Below are 19,885 nucleotides of genomic sequence, written 5' to 3' on the forward strand. Positions count from 1 at the left end.
ACCAGGATGGAAGATGTGAGGCCTGGGAGGAGGCCTGTGTCCATCTGTTCAGCAGGGGTATAGACTGTATGTTCTCCAAGTTTCCTTACGCCCTAAACACAGCCTTTCTCAGAAATGCGTTTTAATCACTTGTGCACATACAGTATTTATGGCACAAGATGGCATTTGCCTCATGTATTAGTTTTTTGTTTCTGCTGTAAGAAATCGCCACAAACAGCGGTGATTTATTATAGCACGTTTAGTATCTTACAGTTCTGGAAGTAGGAAGATGGCCAAGAGGTAGGCAGGAGCCAGTCATGGAGCTCCTTAGGGGCCATGTTAAAGAACTTACATTCTCTTCTCTATGCCCCAGGAGCTGATGAAGGGTTTGGGGCATGGGAGGGACATGATAAAATGTGACTCACTCTGGGAGCCATTTGGAGGGTAGGCTGCAAGGTGATGGGACCGGGGACAGGCCAGTTGGAGGCTCTTGTACTGACCAGATATGAGAGACAGCCTGGAGTACGGATGAGTAGAGATGCAGATCGAAAAATAATCAATAGGAGTTGGTGACTGATTAGAAACGACGTGAGAAGTCAAAGATGACACCGATTTCGGTTAGGGCAAGTGGGTGGCAAGTGGTAGCATTTCTAGAGGCAGGGAATGTCAGCGAAAGAACAAGTGGGGGTGATGCTGAAGCCAGTTCGGGACCCACTGAATGTAAAGAGGACAGGCATCCAAGATGTGCTTGAGAATAAAGGCCCGAAGCTCATGAAAACAAGTCAAGGATAGAAACGCGAACCATGGAGTGGATGACATTGCCCATGCAAGTGAGTGAAGAAAAGTGATGAGGCCTAACTCCAGATTTTAAGGGGTGGATTGAGGGAGAGGTGACCTGGAATGAAATGGAGAAGGAAGGCCTGGGAAATATAGATGCAAACAGTTGTTTTACAGGAGGTAACAGAAAAGATCATTTCAAAGAACAAGTGCTTAGCCTGAGAGAGCTGGTAAATTCAGGTTGAAAAAATGTCCAATCAATTTGGACAGCAGGGGGTCCCTGGGGAACATATGTGAGAGTTATTTCATTGAGGCAGAAGCCAAATAACAGTGAGTTAAAAGTCACTGGCCTGAATTGTAGCTCAAACAGCTACAGGAAGCACAAGCCCAGTTCGACAAACTCTGATTTTGGCACCAAGCCTGCTCTAGCACCACTAAGCAGCAAGGAGGTGCTATGGCTCGTGTTCCAGATCACGGGGCAGGATGCCACGTCACAATGAAGAGAGGAAAAAGAAACTGAAGAATAACCCCGCCTCCTGCTGTCATTCTTTCAATAAATATCTATAGAGCTCTGTCAGTTTAAATGTAAATGCCACTCAATTATGGAAGTCTTCCCCAATGCCCCTCCTCTCCACACTGTCTTTGGTCCCACTGCCCTAAGCTCCCCTGGTACTCTATCTACCCCCTATCATTCCACTTGCTGTACTTTGTTGAGATTGTGTGTTGAATGTTTTTCTTTCTTATTACTCTATAAGCTGTGTGAGGGCAGGGACCATTTCAGTCTTGTTCTTGGCTGTAGTGCCCAGCAGGGTGTCTGGAACATGGTAGGTACACAGTAGATATTTATTTGAATGCATGAATGACTGAATGAATGAAGGGTAAACAAGTGTACACTGATCTTTCTAAAGGATTGACTATAAAGAAAGGAGGGAGATTAGATAATAGCTATTAGGAGAGAAGCCCAGGAGAATGGGCTTTTTGAAGGGAGAGACTTAAGCCTGATTGTATATGGAGAGGAAGGAGCCAGTGGGAAGCGATTCATGATAGAAGAGGAGGGCTATTGCCTGACAGAACAAGGCCCAAGAGTGGGCATGAGCCCCGGGATACAGGCAGGGAGGGATTGGACTTGAACTTTCTTCTTCAGCAATAGAGAAGGGTGGATGCAGATGAAACGTATTATGGAGGGATGTGGTAGCAAAATAATGGCTCCCCAAAGATGTCTACATCCTAATCTCCAGAACCTGGGGATATGTGAGGTTACATAGCAAAGGGCAGTTAAGTTTTCAGACAGAAGTAAGGGTGCTAATTGGGTGACACTGATATGGGGAGATCATCTTAGATTGATAATGTGATTGCGAGGGTCCTTAAAAGCAGAAGAGGGGAGCAGAAGAAGAATCAATGTCAGAGCAATGCCATGTGAGAAGGACTCACCTTGCTGGCTTTAAAGATGGAAGAAGGGGCCATGGGCCAAGGAATATGGCAGCCTCTAGAAGCTAGGGAAGGCAAGGAAATGGATTCTCCCCCAAAGCCTCCAGAAGGAACACAGCCATACTGACAACCTTGATATCAGTCCAGTGAGAACAGTGTCAGACTTCTGACCTACAGAATGTAAGAAAATAACTTGATGTCGTTTAAGCCACTCAGTTTGTGGTGATGTGTTACAGCAGCAACAGGAAGTTTAATGCAGTGGGGCTAGAGAATTTGAGGAGCGCATGCCTGATTAACTCAATTTTCTTACGCATACCCCTCTGGAACTGTAAGGCATTTTGAATTGGCTGTGAGCAGAAGAGGGAGAAGAAGATGAAAACACTCCTGAGAAGTGGTGATTAACAGCTGGCTCTCTGGTGTATAGTTCAAATTCACATCACCTCGGCAATTCAAAATCCCTCAGGCAGCAGTCCTGTAGCGCCCCCAGGTGGTTGGTAGAAACAAATGCAAACGGTCTCTAGAGGAACATACCTTCATTCTAACCCTCTAAGGTTTCTCACGAAGAATTTTCCAAAGAAAATGAACTGCTCACAGTAAGAAATAGTAAAGACAGAAAGCCTTCAGTGAAAGCCAATTGAAACAACAGACAGCAGGAGAGGACTTAAGACTTCAGATTATTCAGATGATCAGATACAAGCAGGGGTATGCTGAGTTGACTCATACGGGCTCAAAAGAGCCAGTGCTGAGCATCTCTCTCCAACTCCGTGTTCAGTGATATCAAGACGGTAGTTTGAAATTGGTCAGGGTGGGAGTTTACACACTACAAAAATCAGCAAATGCTATAAAGCAGGGCTTTTCTTTTTCTTCAGAGAGGTAATAATTAAAACTTTACCGGCACACCACTGGATGCAGGTTGTAAAATTATCATGCATATTATCTTTAAAGAAATAAAATTTAGAAGGCCTTGGGTTTAGCAATGAGGTTTTAGATACGACACCAAAAGCATAACCCATGAAAGAAAGAAATGAATAAGATAGACCACATGAAAACTTAAAACTGTGAACCACACTGTTAAGAGAAGGAAAAGATAAGGCACAGACCGGGAGACAATCTTTGGAAAACACATCTGATGAAGGACTGTTATTCAAAATATACAAAGAACTCGGAATTCAACAATAAGAAAAAAAATGCCAATTAAATAGTGGGCAAAAGATGTGAACAAAACACCAAGGAAGATATACGCATGGCAATTAAGCATATGAAAAGATGTTTAATGTCATATATCATTAGGAAATAGCAAATTAAAATGAGACAGCACTACGCACCTATTAAAATGGCTAAAATCCAGAACACTGACAATACCAAACACTAACAAGGGTTGGAGCAACAGGAACTCTCATTCATTGCTGGTGGAAATGCAAGATGGTACAGTCACTTAGGAAGACAGTTTGGCAGTCCCCAAAACTAAACAGACTCATCATATCACCCAGCAAAAGGGCTCTTTGGTATTTTCCCAAAGGAGTTAAAAACATACATCCACGCTAGAATCTACACATGGATGTTTATAGCAGCTTTATTCATAATGTCCACAACTTGGAAGCAAGTAAGATGTCCTTCGGTAGGTGAATGGATAAATAACCTGTGGTCCATTCAGACAATGGAATAGTATTCAGTGCTAAAAAGAAATGAGCTATGAAGCCATGAAAAGACATGGAGGGACCTTAAATGCATGTTACCAGGGGAAAAGAGCCAATCTGACATGGCTACACACTATATGATCCTAATTATATGTCATTCTGGAAAAGGTAAAATGATGGAGACGGTAAAAAGATCAGTAGTTGTCAGGGGTTGTGGGGAAGGAGCGATGAATAGGTATAGCACAGAGGAGTTTTAGGGAGGTGAAAATCCTCTATGATACTATAATGATGGACACATGCCATTGTACATTTGTTAAAACCCATAGGATGCACATCATGCAGAATGAACACTAATATAAATGATGAATTTTACTTAATAATGTATCGCTATTGGCTCATCTGATGCAACGAGTGTCTTACGCTAATGCAAGGTGTCGATAATAAGGGAAACTGAGAGAGGGTGCACTGTGAGGGAGTATATAGGAACTTTGTATTTTCCACTCCGTTTTGCTATAAGCCTAAAACAGCTCCAAGAAAAATAAAGTCTATTAACTTTTTAAAAAGGCATCCTAGGTAATTTCGTGCAGCTGGTCCAGCACCAAGTGTTTAGAAACTACTTTTTTAGGCAATAACCGCATGTTGGTCAAATCACGTCCTGAGATAGATGCCATTGAAATGATTCATCACTGGCTGTGGAGTCGTCTTCCTTTGGAATACCTCGTTGTTGTATTGATTGAGACTTTGGACAACGGTTTGCTGAAAAAGCAGAGCTCTCTTCCTTTCCCTGTGCACCTGTAGGAGCAGTGCCTGATGGGATCTTGTGGGGGTAATTCGATCGTCAAGTGGGATGCGGGTTGGAAACAGGAAGAAATCTGAGGACCGCAGTGTGTCTTCCAACCCAGTAAGTCCTTGAGTCTCTGCACCAGTTTCCCACTGACTGCCTCTCAGCTCCGAATCTCCCTTCTCTAACTGCTCTGTGATAATGGAGGTGGGCTCTGTGAATATTTCTCCCTTACTAGTTAGCACAATGTTAATCCTTGCCTGCAGAGCGCTGGAGAGGTACTAGAGGAGAAAGGGGTTTCTCTTCCAGGTCTGGTGTGCCTCACTTGCCAGCTTCCTGCAGAGCAAAGCTTTCCCTAGGGATCGACTCCTGAGCACACAGTGTCTTCTATGGCTGGGCTGCTGAGTGCATGAAATATGTCTTTTAAGTTCTGTATTCTGATGCTTTGACATCTGGCACCCCTCCCAGGTTTAGCCAATTCCTAGAGATAGTAATGAACTCATCTGTGAGATGCTTTACAAACGCAAACCAATCCAGAACCCTTATCCCCAACCACCTCCTTTATATGGGCTGTCACACAGTCTCCCTGCCCTAATCACCCCAGGGCCAGGTACCAGGCAGCTAGGGACAGCACCTATGTCCCAGAGCCTGCTGAAATTGCTCAAACTAGCTCATCGTGGACTTGTTTGCCAGGCCTGCCTCACACTTCCTTTCCCTCAGAAACCACAATAAAAGCTCTTTCCCATAGTTGCCTCCCCTCCCTCTGCCTTATGACTGACACTGGTGCTTTTCAGTGTGGCTCCCAGTGGTGTGGCATGTCCCCTCCTCTTGGAATCTGTGAGCGGCAATTGCCTCTTTACTTACTAGTCAAACTCTTGTCACTTGAATCCCATTAACGTTCTTTCTATTAAAATTCCCCTGTTCAAATGACTGTGTATTTTCTGTCTTCTAATTGGACCCTGACTGAAACAGTCTGCTAGGTCCCCAAATCATTTTTAACCATGTTCGGGAAACATTTGAGAGGGAGAAACTGGGGTTTTTGCCGGTGCTTTGCAATAGAGACCAAACATTGATCTCCAGAATGTCACACAAAGCAAAAAGGAGCTGAACAAAAGTGTAGAACTTGAATTAGAAACATTCTCAAACTGATCGCAGTCCATTATAAGACAATTCACATCTCTGCCACACCTGATTCACTGAAGGTCGAGGCATGGAATGCTGTTACACAGTCTGTCTTTGTAAGCGGCCAGCTCCTTGTATCCTAGAAGTGAGTTTGAGCAGTTTAGAGGGTTATTAACATCATAAGAAAAAACTTACAGTCTGCAGCTTTAAGTTTTACTTCTTTATATCTAACGCTCAAATCGTTAAAAAAAAGAATTTCAGGCAACTTACACAAATTCAAACAAGATAAAAATAAACGAGTTAATCAAGGAAACTGGAAAACAAAAGTAGGAACAATAGACAAGGTAATTAGAATTCATGCTTCTTCAAGATCCTGTACACTTACCAGAAGCATGCCATATATTTGTGTTTGAAGTTTTCAGCAAAGCACAGATGACGTGGTTGGTTTCATAATTCACGGTGTCCCTAAGATAAAAATGAAATCAGTTGTTCTAAGGACAACTTTTTCTGGTACTCAAATGAAGGTGCCTTTCCATCATTGTTCAGGGTCTTGTGAAGCTTGGACCTAATCCACTGGATATGCCAAGGTTCCATTTCTACCCAGTTGAAAACAAGTCATTTATGCATAGTCACTAGGTCTAGTATAATATGTGGTACATATCAAGCACTCGATGTTTAAGTGAATGAATGTATGAATTTCTACCTATTTCTATTAAAAAGAAAAATGCCACAGTGATAAGGTTCTTATAAAATAATATTACTATGGCACTGGCAAGAAATTCAAAGAGATCTTGGCTCTAAAGTCCAGTGTTCTCCCTAGTAACACATTGACATTTGTCTTAGGTTAGGGTCCTTAGAAGCAAGGACTAAGGCAGGGATGTGTGGACACCTGATGACGTAGCACAGAAGAGCTCACAGAGAGGGCAGGAGAAGGGGCCAATCAAGGACATGATGGCAGCTGGGCTTTGGCTTCAGCCTGATCCCACGAGGAGATCTGGAATGGGAATCATACCTCACCAGTTGTTTCATTCGAGGCAAGGGGGCAGACTTCTGTTTTCCTGTCACTCATTAGCTGTGAGCCGCCCTTGGGGGTGGAGGGGGCAGGTGTGTGTAATCTTCTAGGAAAGATGGCTCTCATACCTGAGAGCAGTCCTCCACAGAAGGGGGCGCCTGGGAGCCATTAGCAGCCAACACTCCTAGAGGCTGGGGGATGGGGACAAAGCAGCTGAAGTGGATCCACTCAGAGCCCCAACATAGTCCACGTCAACGTTAAAACTACTTCATCTATGCTGGCAAGAGAGAGAGACTAGTTTTTATAGTTGATTAAATAATAGCCTACATTTCGTCATGTGTTTACAACACACCAGACACTCTTCTAAGTATACTTATTAAATGAATTGCTACAATATGCCTATGATTAGCTGTATTATTATTATCATCCCTTTTTGCAGAGGAGGAAACCTAGCACAGAGAAGTAGTCACTTGCCCAAAGTGACCCAGGTGCTGGATAGTGGAGCCGGTTTTGACCCAAACCACCGTGTTCTGGTGTCCTCTACTCTGCTGCCTCGCCCAAAGGACTTGGAATGCTGTCAAAGTAAATGTTTTCGAATATTTCTCACCCCTAAGTAAGCATATTTCCACTCCTCAATGTTTACTGTCTAAAATTTCAGCACCTGATTACACCAAGTCCTTTAGCCATGCTATTTCAGAGTTGGGAAGAGAAATAGATAATCCCTACATCATAGCTAATATTTTAACTTAGATTTGAACAGGGATATCTTTAGCATTCAGAAAAGTCATAATGCTCAAAATAGATCGTTAAAACCCTCCACTGAAGGCCTTGCAGAGCGGTCCAGCTTTGTCACCCAGCCGTCCTGACCCCCAGTCTGCCCTACAGCTGCAAAGCATCACTGCCCGAGGCCTAACTGTGCTGGCACCTGGCTGTCATAGGTGGCATAGAAATCACATGCCTTTCTCCTCACTTGGTGGAGCCTCATGGGATAGTGCTCAGAATGAAAAGAATTCCCCCGAATTCTGCACATCGAATGAGTCAATGGAAGGCTTTAACACTTTGTCTGGAGGCCAGAAGCTGATGTATGAAGTCTGTACTGGCAACCATGCTACCCCACTATGTGGGGGTTCCCTGTGGTTTTTGTTTTTGTTTTCATTTCACTGGTCCATGCAATGCAGGAGTCTGGGACTAACTGATTTGAACTCAATGTCTTCCTTTCTTTCCCTCCGTGATGGTTAATTATATGTATCGACTTGACTGGGCCACAGGATGTTCAGATATCTGGTTAACCATTATTTCTGGGTGTATCTGTGAGGATCTTTGGAAGAGATTAGTATTTGAATCGGTGAACCAGTAGACTGAGTGAAGCAGATGGCCCTCCCCAATGTGGGGGAGCCTCGTCCAGTTCAATGAAGGCCTGAATAGAACAAAACGGTGGAGGAAGGTGGCATTCTCTTCCTGCCTGCCTGTTGAGCTGAGACATCCATTTTCTGCCCTCGGTGCTTCTGGTTCTCAGGCCTTCTGACCTGGACTGGAATCTACACTCTCGGCTTCCCAGCTATTGGACCTTCAAAATATGGCACCAGCTTTCCTGGGCCTCCAGTTTGCAGACAGCAGATCATGGGACTTCTCGGCCTCCATAATCAAGTGAGTTAACTCCTCATGATAAATCTTATTACAGTCATGTTCTGCATAATGATGTTTTGGTTAGCGATGGGTCACATGTTTGAAGGTGGTCCTATAAGATTATAATGGAGCTGAAAAATTTCTATTGCCTAGTGACATCGTAGCCGTTGTGACATCATGAAGCATGAAACATTACTCATGTGTTTGTGGTGATGCTGGTGTAAACAAACCTACTGCACTGCCAGTTGTATAAAAGTATAGCACATAAAATTATGTCCTGTACGTAATACTTGATAATAATAAATGACTGTTACTGGTTTATGTAACATTTACTGTGCTATATGTTTTATCATTATTTTATTCTTTCTACTACTCATAATTTTTTTTTGCTGTTAAACAGTACGCCATGTTACACCAGCAGCAACATCATACATCTTGTGCTTACTGCCTCTCTTGATTGCATCATTTTCTCTTCTGTTTGATTTAATCTCATGTTGTTTTTTACAGTGACATGCTGTACAGGCTTATAGACTAGGAGTAATAGGCTATACCCTATAGCTTGAGTGTATAGTAGGCTAGACCATCTAGGTTTGTGTAGATACTCTGATGTTTGCACAAGGACAAAATTGCCTAGCTACGCACTTCTCAGAAAGCATCCCCATCATGGAGTGGCTCATGACTGTACATACATAGAGAGCAAAGTCCAAACTTCTAATCTAGCATTCCAGATGCTCCATGTTTTGGCCCTGCTGGCCTCTAGTCCTCACTTGTCTTGTCTGACTCTATGCTCCAGCGACAATACATTTCTTAGAGTTCCCTTGCACATAATAAGCTGTTGAACTGACTCCACGCCTTGGTCCATAACTGTTCCTTCTGCCTGGAACAATTTGACTTTTTCACCTGATCAAAGACTTACTCATACTTTTAGATTCAGCTTTGTGTCACCTTTTCTAGGAAGTCTTTCTGACTCTTTTTCCCCCTATGGATTGGGCTAGGTGTTCCCCCAGCCAGTGTGCTCACCCCCAGCTTAGTACTTACCAACCTGTAATGTGATTGTTAATTTGTCTGTCTCCTTCACTTGACTCTGAGCTTCTTAGGCAGGGATATGTCAGGTTCTATCTCTGTCTTGTAAGTCCTAAGTTTGCTTAACTGAATTAAAAGTCTGATAGTATCACAGTGAATTCCATTTTGGCCTAATCCTCCTTGAAGAACATCGTACTTAAAATACGTTTAAAAGTTCTCCGTTTTCTTTCTAACAAATCTCAAGGCAACTAGGATTCTCGCAGCTCCTTATAACAAAGTCCTTGACTAAAAGTGGGTATCTTAGTCTGCTCGGGCTGCCATAACAAAATATCACAGACTAGGAGGCTTAAACAACAAACATTTATTTTATTACAGTTCTGGAGACTGGAAAGTCCAAGATCAAGGTTCTGGCAGGGTTTGGTTCCTGGTGAGAGGCCTCCTCTTGGCTTGCAGACAGCTGCCTTCTCACTGTGTCCTCACATGACTTTTCCTCCTGCCTGCTCATGGAGAGTGAAACCAAGCTCTCTGGTGTCTCTTCTTATAAGAGCATTAATCTCATCAGATCAGCACGGGACATCCCGTCCCCTCACTCAAGGACTTGGTCACCTCCCAGAGGCCTCATCTACAAATATCATCCATTGAGGGTTAGGGCTTCATCATGTGAATTTGAGGAGGGACACACAAATTCTGTCCATAATAGTGGATTAAACTTTTGAACTAACAATTTTGGAAAACCAGAATACTACAGGAAGTAGGTCTCCAGTTTGTCTGGAGATCTTCCTTTCCTTCCTTTCAGCCTTCCTCTCCCTGTTACCTTTTCACAGCAGGCCACAGGCTCACCCCCTCTCATGCATAGGATGGCTGCTGGGGCTCCAGGCATCACATCCTTAAGCTTCAGTTTGAACCTTAAGCTGATAGGGCAGGACGGGTCTGGGATGGGAAGTAGGAACTCCATGTCTCCAGGCCTGCCTTTAATCAGGGTCACAGGTCTGTTGTCCATATAGGGGGCAATCATAGGCAAAGGGGCTTAGTCACGACTGCCAACAAAATCAGGAGTGAGTTGAAAGGGGATGAGAAGTTAGATATGTGAACCCTAGTGAAATGAGCAGGGAAATAAGTCTAGTTCAGGAATCAAATGCCCTGAATGCCTTTATCATCAGAGATTGGCTCCTTTTTTATAGCAGTGATTTAACCAACAGATGTTAAATGTTAGTCTTAATATAAATCAAGGGCGGAAGTTCCAAAGGCGGCATCAGAACACTTGCTTGCCCTACAGATGGCAGGGAGGTGGGTTTTGTGGGAGGGAGGGAGGAAAGAGGTCGGAATTGCTAAAATGTATGGAATTACCGCTGCTTGAAGATGAGAAGACCCGGGACTCCCAGGGACCTGAGCTTCCCCCACCCCAAAACTTTTCTGGGAAGAAGAAATGAGGGAAAAGAAATCATTTGTAATTCTTGGATTTTCCTAAACTTTCTTTAACCCTGTATCTCCAGTCATTCTGGTAGTTTCCTGAGCAAAACATGTTCCGCATCATCCGTTTGTAGATTTCGACCCCAAGTAGCTTGGGCCCCGTGTCCAGGTTGCTCAGGCCGGAAGGCTTCTGCCCCCAGTACCGGCTGCTCGGGCGGGTGCCCAGGTGGCCTTGGGCGCGTGGGGGGACCGGGCGCCAGCCGGAGCCGCCCGCGCCGCGCCCCCACCACACGCCCCGAACCTCCCCAACCCCCACCGCGCGCGCGCGGCCTTGTGGGTAACGCGGGGCCGCCAGGTGACAGCTAATGGCGGCGGCCATCTGAGCCGGCGGGCAGCATATCGGAGCGCAGGAGGCGCGCGGCGGGACCCTCCAGGCGCCGCTTCCCTTCCCACTGCAGTTTTCCCCGCGGCAGCGGCGGGCTCCATGGACCGGCCAGCGGCGGCGGCGGCGGCCGGCAGCGAGGGAGCCGGGGGCCCGGGTACCGGGCTGGCGGGCGGCTGGAGGCCCCCCCGGGTTTCGGGGGGCCCGGCCTCCGGCTCCCGGCAGCCCAGCATGGAGACCCTGGACAGGTAAGTGGGACCCGTCCCGCCGCGGCCTCCCATTCTCCGACTGCCGGGGGACCTTCGAGAGGCCCGGACTCCCCGCCCCGCACAGAGGCTGGGGTGCGGTGTTCCCCTTCTCGGACCCCACCCGGGTCCCTCCAGAGGTGTCTGAACCCCCTCCCAACATCCCGGGACCCCGCACCTGGCTCACTTCCGCCTCGCGCGCAGGAGCTCCCTGCACCCCTGAGGGGCCTCGCAGCTGTCAAACCATTTCCCGTGCCACCTCCTACTGCTCCTTGGAGCCACCTGGGCTGCTCTTGCCCTGACCACGAATCACTGGGGAAGACATTTCACCTGGGCTCTTCTCTTGTAGCGTGACCTTGCCTCGTGCGGTTTGATGACCCACTTCAAGCCGCTGCTGCTTGGGGTCTCTGATGTTCTGGTTGGGAGTAGGAACTGGGGGGCGGAACCCCTCGAGTGCTGGAGCTGGTACAGATGGAGGCAAGGATACCTCCATTTGAAAATCTGGGCTGGAAAACATCCAAACTGCTCCTGATGCAGGACACACAGTCGTTTACTTTCAGTTTTTCACACTTGGAAGGAACCGGTTCGTTGTTTCTGTGAACACATAAGCCTATTGCCTCTCACGCAGTTGCAGAACTGAGATCCATCCGTTAGAAGCATAAACTGACCGTGTGCAACTGGGAGGGCCACGGAAATGCCCCGGGACAAGCGATGGGTTATCCCACGTCCGGAATATCCAGCTTTCCCACATTTTGGCCGTTGTGCTGACAGCAGAGTTAGGCAAGAGAGACTGTTCAGGTTTAGATGTTCATTCTTGCCTGCCTTAGTCACACCAGTGAGTTGAACTTTTGGGAGTTTCCACAGGCATGGGAACAACAAGAAACACTCCCTTTATTTCTACCCCAGTGCACTGACAGTTTATTTTAATAAGTTAATCACCCAAGTCAGCAGCTTCACTGGAAACTAATCACAGCTAAGATAATACTTGGAATGGTCAGGATTTCACTCACTGTGGATACTCTACAGCGTCTGAGGGCTTGGAGAGTCAGAGGATATTTGCTCTCTGGCTTACCATCTAGTGGAAAAGACAGCCCAGCAATTTAATTCACTTGTGATAAGTGCCGGGGTAGGGTGAACATGAAGCACTCAGAATGGAGTGTGCATAGGAATCATCTGAGAAGCTTTTAAAAGAGCTCCAGGTGGCCCCACTCCTGAGGCTTCTGATTCAGGTGGATCAGGGGAAGGTCCACGAGTCAGCAGTTTCTAAAAAGTTCAGCTGCCTCATTTGTGATCTGCTTCACTGTGGGTTCACAGGCGTGGGATACTCAATTTGTTGTGGTGCAGGGTGAGGGGGGGGGGCGTCAGTGAGTCTGGGCAGCTTCTCAGGAAGTTGACATTTGAACTGGATGGTGAAGAATGAGAAGTTAGCCGGGGGACGGGATAGGGAGGACTCTTGGGGCACAGGAAGTGGAACGTGCAGCGGAACGTGCAGTCACGCAGGGAGTGCTGGACGTGGGAAACTGCTAAGGGAAGAGACTCATGGGAAGGAAAGCAGACAGGGGCCAGGTCTTGAAGTGGCCTCTGTGCCTTCATAGGGAATTACACCATTATTCTCTGGGCCAGTTCTTCCAAGGGCATTTCCGTATAACCTACCACTGAATCACCTCCAGTGCTTGATTCAAATGCAGATTCTTGGGTTCCACCCTAAATCTAGTTAGTCCACTTCTGGGGTGGAGCCTGGAATTCTGCACTTTTAACAGCCACATGCACGACAAGGAGGGCGGGTCATTCGGTCTCTTTTGCCCAGGATGGTACTGGTTTACTTGGTAGGCCAGTGTAATTATTAATAGCATCCTCTTTCAACTCACGGTAGTGTCTTGATTTGGACTAGAAATTTTATGGTTACCCTAGCTTCAGGGACTACAAAAGGATTTCTGTTAGGGGAGCTACAGGATGGGACTAATGTTTGAGAATAATTGCTCTGCAGTAAGTAGTATGGCGAATAGGCTGAAGGCACGAAGTCTTATTTAGCAGATTGTGGATGGAAATGCTACTCACTCATTTCTTCTGTGACTATGAGTGCCTGCTCTGTGTCAGGCACTGTGTTGGGCTGAGGGTATAACAGGGAACAGACACAAATCCCTGCCTTCGTGGAACATATGTTTGGTGGGAGAAAGACAAAAAAATAACAAGGGAAATATGTTTTCTGTTAGGCAGTGATAAGCGCTAGGGGAAAAAAGTTAAGTTGGGAAAGGGATGGGTGTGCTCTAAGGAGTGGTTGGGATTTTATGTAGGATGGTCAGGGAAAGCCTCACCGAGAAAGGGGACATTCGAGTAACGTCCCCAAAGGGTTCAGGGATCCAGTCATACAGATATCTAGGTGATAACATTCTGGGCAGAGGCCTGTGCGCCCTGGAGTTTGAGGGAGCACAAGTGAAATGTTCAAAGATCAGTAAGGAGATCAGTGTCATTAAGCAGGGAGAGAGCAGTAGGGTCGCAGGGCTGAGTGGTTAGAGAGTCCTGGGGAGCCCTTGGGGGTCTTAGAGCAGAGGAGTGACATAATCTGGTGTGTTTCAGTAAGATCAGTAAGCTCTCCTGGGGACAACAGACCGAAAGCGGAAGGGGCTGAAGCAGAGAGACTAGCAGGTGGGAGGCTACCGCAGTCCTTGAAGTGAGAGGTGGTGGCCTAGCCCAGAGCAGTGGGGTGGAGAAAGGGAGAAGTGGTCAGATTCTGGATATGATTTGAAAAAAACCTGCAGGGTAGAGCCAATAAGGTTTGATGAAGATTGGTTGTTGGGTAAGAGAAGAATCCAGGACGATCCCAAGGTTTCTTTTGGCTTGTAGGAAGTGGTGTTGCCGAGAAGGTGAATCCTCTAAGTGGAGCAGTTTTAGGAGATTGACAGGCTCTCAGCTCCAGACGTAGCTGTTATGAGATGCCAGTTGTATATCCCAGAGGCAGTTGGTTTATATGAGCCTGGAGTTCACAGGTGGTATCTGGGCTGCAGGCCTCAATTTGGGAGTCATCAGCATAGAGATGGGGCTTAAATTCACGAGGCAGAACAGAATGACAGGCATCCGGAAAGGGAGCTGCAGTAAGAATTGAGCAAGATGCATTCTCATGATACTTATCAGATAAGGGCAGCGTGACTTGGTGAGCATTCAGACGGGAGAGCGAAGTGGTGGGTGGGCTCCAAGGTCAACCCCAGCTTTCGGACCTGAGGGGCCAGGGTAACTAGCTGTGCTTTTCCCTGATTTAGGATACATAGGGCTGACGCCGCTTTAGACAGTTGAGTTGGCAGGGTCTCTAGGACCACCTAGTGGAGATGTCTCCTGGGATCATGGACATCCAGGTCCAGAAGGAGAGTCCACGATAGAGAAACAAAGCTGGGAGCCCCCACCCTGCACGTGGTTGTTGATACTAGGCACGTGGAGGGAGACTGACAGACTAAAGAGAAGGTGGGGAGAGACATGGCCTCCCTTCTCCGTTCTGTCATCATCATAAGCTCTGAATCACACTCAAGACCTGGCTCTCCGGGTGTGTTTCAGCCCCGCCCCATGGCCTGTGGGGCCCTCCCCTCTCTTCTGAATACTGTACATCTCTTAATGATGGCAAAGCTATGGTCCTGCAAGAGGATGTGGCTTGCTCAAGGTCACGGAGCTAGCTGGTGACAGAAACAGGACTCCGATCCAGGCCTCCTGTCTACCCGCCTACTATACCATGCTGTTTGTAACTATGTTGGCCAGGACGCTTCTGGCTGCAGGTGACTAAAAACATAAATCATTCTAGCTTAAGCCAAAAAGGAACTTTCTTGGCACACGTCACTGCTGCAGACAGGGAGAAAGATGGCCACAGGCACGTTTGGAGCCAGAGTTGCAGACAGTGCTGTCAGCCCGCCCCCATCCCTTGTTTTTTCTTGTCTTACTCTTTATCTCTGTGTGTTTTTCAAGGTGGTGGGGGTAAGGAGTGGCCTCCAGTGGGGCTGGAGTAGGTTCACACAGCCTAGGGTCTAAGAGAAAAACTTAGAATTGACCCAGCCTGCGTCACTCTCTTGCCTGTGGGAGCTCCAGGAGGAGCAAGGGGCAAGCCCCCTTCCTTCCTCTTCCTGTACAGAAACATACAAAGTGGGGGAGGTGCTGCTGTTCTCCACAGTAGAGAGAAATGTCCTTATCAGAAAAAGGGGAAAAGAATGCTGGGCAGATGGTGACAACAGGGTACCCACGGAGGATGACCAGACCGGTTCTTACTGTTAGATTTGCAATCAAGGGTAGGTGCTGGCAGAGGAAAAGGCCACATGACGAGAAAAGTATGCTATGACCAGGTAATAAAGGTGACTTAGCCTTTAGAAAGGAGACGAGAATCCCTCCCTTTTCCCTCCTTCCTCATAGTTAGAAATCGTGGTAAATGAATTATTGATATATCATGGGAATGTCTGCCCATTTGGTGAATTTTTTTAACTACATTGTAAGCCTCACAGATAACCACTGGGCTATTTTGGTCAGCGACTACAATTAAGATCACTAGTAGAGAACATCGAATATCTTTATTTTACCATTTAGATTATTTTACATACTGCCTAGGGAATCCAGGTTTTTCTATCCTTCCAATACACGAGTGCAGATTTAGTTAGTGATGATATTTTTAAAGGTCTGGAACATTCTTTACAGTGCAAACTACCTGCGGGGTAAGCTTTCATAAGCATCTTTTGCCCTTTTGCTTGATTTCTTCAGTGTTTCAACCAGTTGAGAGAGAAGCCCGGCCCCTGGGGGCAATTTTTAATTCCCTCTCTGCCTAGTTTGCTTGTTTGGTCCTTTAGGCCAGGTGAACACACCCTGACTACTTACTAGTCACGTGACCTTCTTGAAACACTGGAGACTCAGTTTTCTCATCTGTAAGATGGGTCACTGGCAGGCTGTATGTGGCAATGTGTTGACCACTTAGAGCATCACGTAAGTAGAAAGTGCCATTCTCTCTGCATTGTTGTGTTCTCATGTAAGGCAGTGGCTAGCGTCTGTGGTGCTGGTTGGTCCCTGTTTTGCCCTCCAGCTCGGTGAGTCAGTCACTACTGGTTGCGCCATGTTCTGGAGGGACAGACCTGACATAGCCAAAGGCAGGCCACTTTCTGATGGGGCATCTCACCGCCGTGCCTGAATTCTCTCATCTCAGAAACAAGTTGACTAGTCTCTGTTCTGTCTCCTTATCACACCGTGGTTATGAAGCTCTGATACAATAATAAACCGGAAGAGCCTTTTTGTAAGTCATCACAGCAGTTACAGAAATGAAAGGTAGCATTATTACTAGACACAGGACATCATTTTTCTGGTCTGTCCTTTTTAAAATCACAATCAACTTTGCTACATTAGGAGTCACTTTGATTCACTCAAAAGTACATTATTTTCTAGATTTAAAACTACCAACACGAAATTGAATGTTTGAAAAGCATATGCTGTGAGATAAATATTTCATTTTAGAATTAATTTTCTATATACATTAAGAATATTCACTGTATATGATTGTATGAGAGTAAAATTTCATTAGATGATAGAGATTAACATGCTTAGAATCTTAAACTTAAAAGAAGTTGGAAACTAATCTTAGTTCCTAGTTGTCAGTCAGTATTTCAGTTCTTATATTAAGTGTAAAGGTAACCAAATAGTCTAATAAAAGTTCATTTCTTAAAAAAAAAAAAAAAAAACTGTACGTATATCCCCAGTCAGTGCTCATTTTTCTCACTGGGAGCCTATGTCTTAAAATATTTTAATCACACTATTTCTTTTAGTCCTACAGGATCACATGTTGAATGGTGTAAACAGCTTATAGCTGCTACAATTTCTAGTCAGATTTCAGGTTCAGTGACATCAGAAAATGTATCCCGAGATTACAAGGTAAGCAGCATTGAGTCCTTAATTTGTTTCCAATATGCTAAGTAGCCAAGAAGCTTTGCAATTTTAATTCTTGTGAGACTTTGGCCCCTTGTTGCTGGCTGACCATTTGTTTGGGAACAAGGCTGAAAAGTTCTCTGTCATTAGATCTGAACTCTAGAAGAGAAATTTTACGAAGATCTAGTTTATGTGGTCATAATTTTGTAATTGAGAGGAAAAGCGGTCTTTGGATTATGATTATTTTTAAAAAATCCAGTTCCATTTTATGATTTATGTATTTAATGTGTTACATATTTTTATATTTTATTATAGTAAGTACCTATACTTGTTAATATTCCAAGTTTCAGGAAACGTCTGATATACAGTATTTCCCTAACATCACAATTTGTTTCTGTATTTAGGTGCTCCCTATGGGTATTCAGCATTAACAGGTGATATTAGAATGCAAAAATCTTGCAAAAATCTAAAGGGTACTATATGCGCAGCCTGAGTTTTTAGTCCTTATTGAATTAAGAAATCTTTTTTTTATTGGATGCCCTGCTTATTCTAAAGTTAAGAGTGATAACCTCCTTTTCAGCAGAGGGAGCTGGGTTTATTTTTACTCTCCAGTTTCCCCAGCATGATCCTGGAACTTAGCAGGTGCTCAGTAAATATTTGTTGAATCAATGAATGAATCAAAAACTTGGGTGCTCCATCTTCGTTAAGGCTAAAAACTGTTTTAATGTCTATAAACTATTAACAGGTACAGTAAATGAAACCACATTTACATTGCAGTAGTAGTGTTTGCTTGAGTTGAGGATTCAGTTTATTATAGTCGTTTTTGCCTGCTAGTAAGAAATCATTGATTTTCACAAGTATGTGTGAATTACATTTAGTATCCTGGTCTACCCTCAGTCAACAGGCTCTCAAAATCCTGGTCCTTACCAGGTATCAAATCTTACAAAGAATTCAAGAACTACGATAAAGATCCTAATTCATCCTCAATAGCTGCTCCTTGTTTGAGGGCTCTGACCTTGGTTCCTATTTAGCTCATAATGTAGCAAGTGCAGAGACTGACTCGAGAGGTCGTGTAATTGGGATTTGGCTGTATTGCTGTACTTGCTTCATCCAAACCGTGGGATGCTGTTGCTTACTCCTACTGAAGGAAAGCGTGGCTGTGGATTAGTAGAAACTGGATGATCTGCCCAGCCAGAGGAGTGACAGTATATTTCTAAACAAGGGTCCCTAACCCCTGGGCCACGGACCAGTGGTCTGTGGTCTGTTAGGAACTGGGCCACACAGCAAAGAGGTGAGCAGCAGGCAAGCAAGCAAAGCTTCATGTGTATTTGCTGCGTTCCCCAGTGCTGGCATCACCGCCTCAGCTCCGCCTCAGGTCATCAGGCGTTAGATTCTCATAGGAGCACTGGTCTCTGGTGCCAAAAAGGTTGGGGACCACTGCCTTAACAGGTTTCCTTGCTATCTGGTTTTTGTGATTGGCCATGTAGGAGCATGTGGGACTATTGGTCCTCAAAACCCAGCTGGAGAAATATGCCATCTGCAGATATGCCATGGGAGAAATACCTGCAGCATCTCCAGTGTCTGAGTGGCTAGTCACTGAGCATCTGCTGACCTCACTGGTCCCAGTTGCCCTGTTGCCCTCACGTTAGCTGAGAAATTGCCCTGCTGTGTGGAGAGGCTCAAGGACCCATATTTGCAGAGAATAGCTCTCAGACCTTGGAGTGGTTTTCTTTACAGACAATTACGATTTAACTAATGTTTTCATTTGGTTGAATATCTGTTAGTGCTGTTTGGATTCTGTAAAAGATTGAATGTTGACTATGTGCATAGCTCTCTAACCTTTGTATTAATAGATCAGACCGAGTCTGTATTTTAACATAAAGCAACAAGGTTTTTTTCCATTTTAGTCTATTTACAAATTTTGCGTAGCAGAATTGGCTCATATCGGAATGGTTTAACAGATGGTATTCAGGGAGGGAAATCAGGCTTTTCTATATTTTGCAAATTGAATTTTAAGTACCTATATCAGATCATAGCTAAAGCCTTTGATGAATTATTATAAGAGTGTGTTTTATAATTGTCTTTGTTATATTTGCCCTGTAGCCAAGTCTGCAAAGTTGGCATTAAATTTATCATTCAGGAGTTGTTATGTTTTCTTCAAGGAGAGAGTTTTTTTTTAAATAATAAATATTTATTCTAAACCACAAAGATAATTTGGTATGCTATTTATAAAGTTGTTCTTAAGAGCAGAGTTATTGAGACAGGCCTTTGGAACTCCTCTGGCCTGAGAGCCATTGCATGGGGTTTTCCCTGAAGGTCCAGATACAATTCCTTGAGGATTTAATTTGTAGTCATCAGTCGATAATATTTGAAATTATCTATTGTGCAAACATCTTATTTGAAATACACACTCAACTTGGGGATTAATTTAGTATAAGTTAAACTCAAGGTCAGGGCTCTATGGTCTTATACTGCTTTTTGATACATCATTCATTTAAGCCTTAAAATTACCCAGTGAGGTAGCTTTTATTATAATCATCATTTAACAGATGAGGAAACCAAGCCTCAGAGAGGTTACCTGACTTG

The 19,885-nt window shown here is 45.0% G+C and overlaps 1 protein-coding gene across 4 annotated transcripts in view; it reads left to right on the forward strand.

Moving 5' to 3' along the window:
• The first annotated feature begins 11,127 nt into the window (after positions 1 to 11,127).
• Positions 11,128 to 19,885, forward strand: part of MTMR1 (myotubularin related protein 1) — a 64,184-nt gene continuing 55,426 nt past the window's right edge. For 2 of the 4 annotated variants that reach the window (XM_016123663.2, XM_016123660.2), the window contains exons 1-2: positions 11,159 to 11,425; positions 17,200 to 17,305. In XM_016123663.2, the coding sequence (XP_015979149.2) occupies positions 11,280 to 11,425; positions 17,200 to 17,305 (252 nt within the window). In that variant the 5' untranslated portion in view covers positions 11,159 to 11,279. Of the gene's footprint in view, positions 11,426 to 17,199; positions 17,306 to 19,885 lie in introns of all 4 variants that reach the window. The other 2 variants (XM_016123661.2, XM_016123662.2) reach the window with 2 other exon arrangements.

Source organism: Rousettus aegyptiacus, unplaced genomic scaffold, assembly GCF_014176215.1.
Source record: "Rousettus aegyptiacus isolate mRouAeg1 unplaced genomic scaffold, mRouAeg1.p scaffold_m13_p_9, whole genome shotgun sequence".
Taxonomy (NCBI): Eukaryota; Metazoa; Chordata; class Mammalia; order Chiroptera; family Pteropodidae; genus Rousettus; species Rousettus aegyptiacus.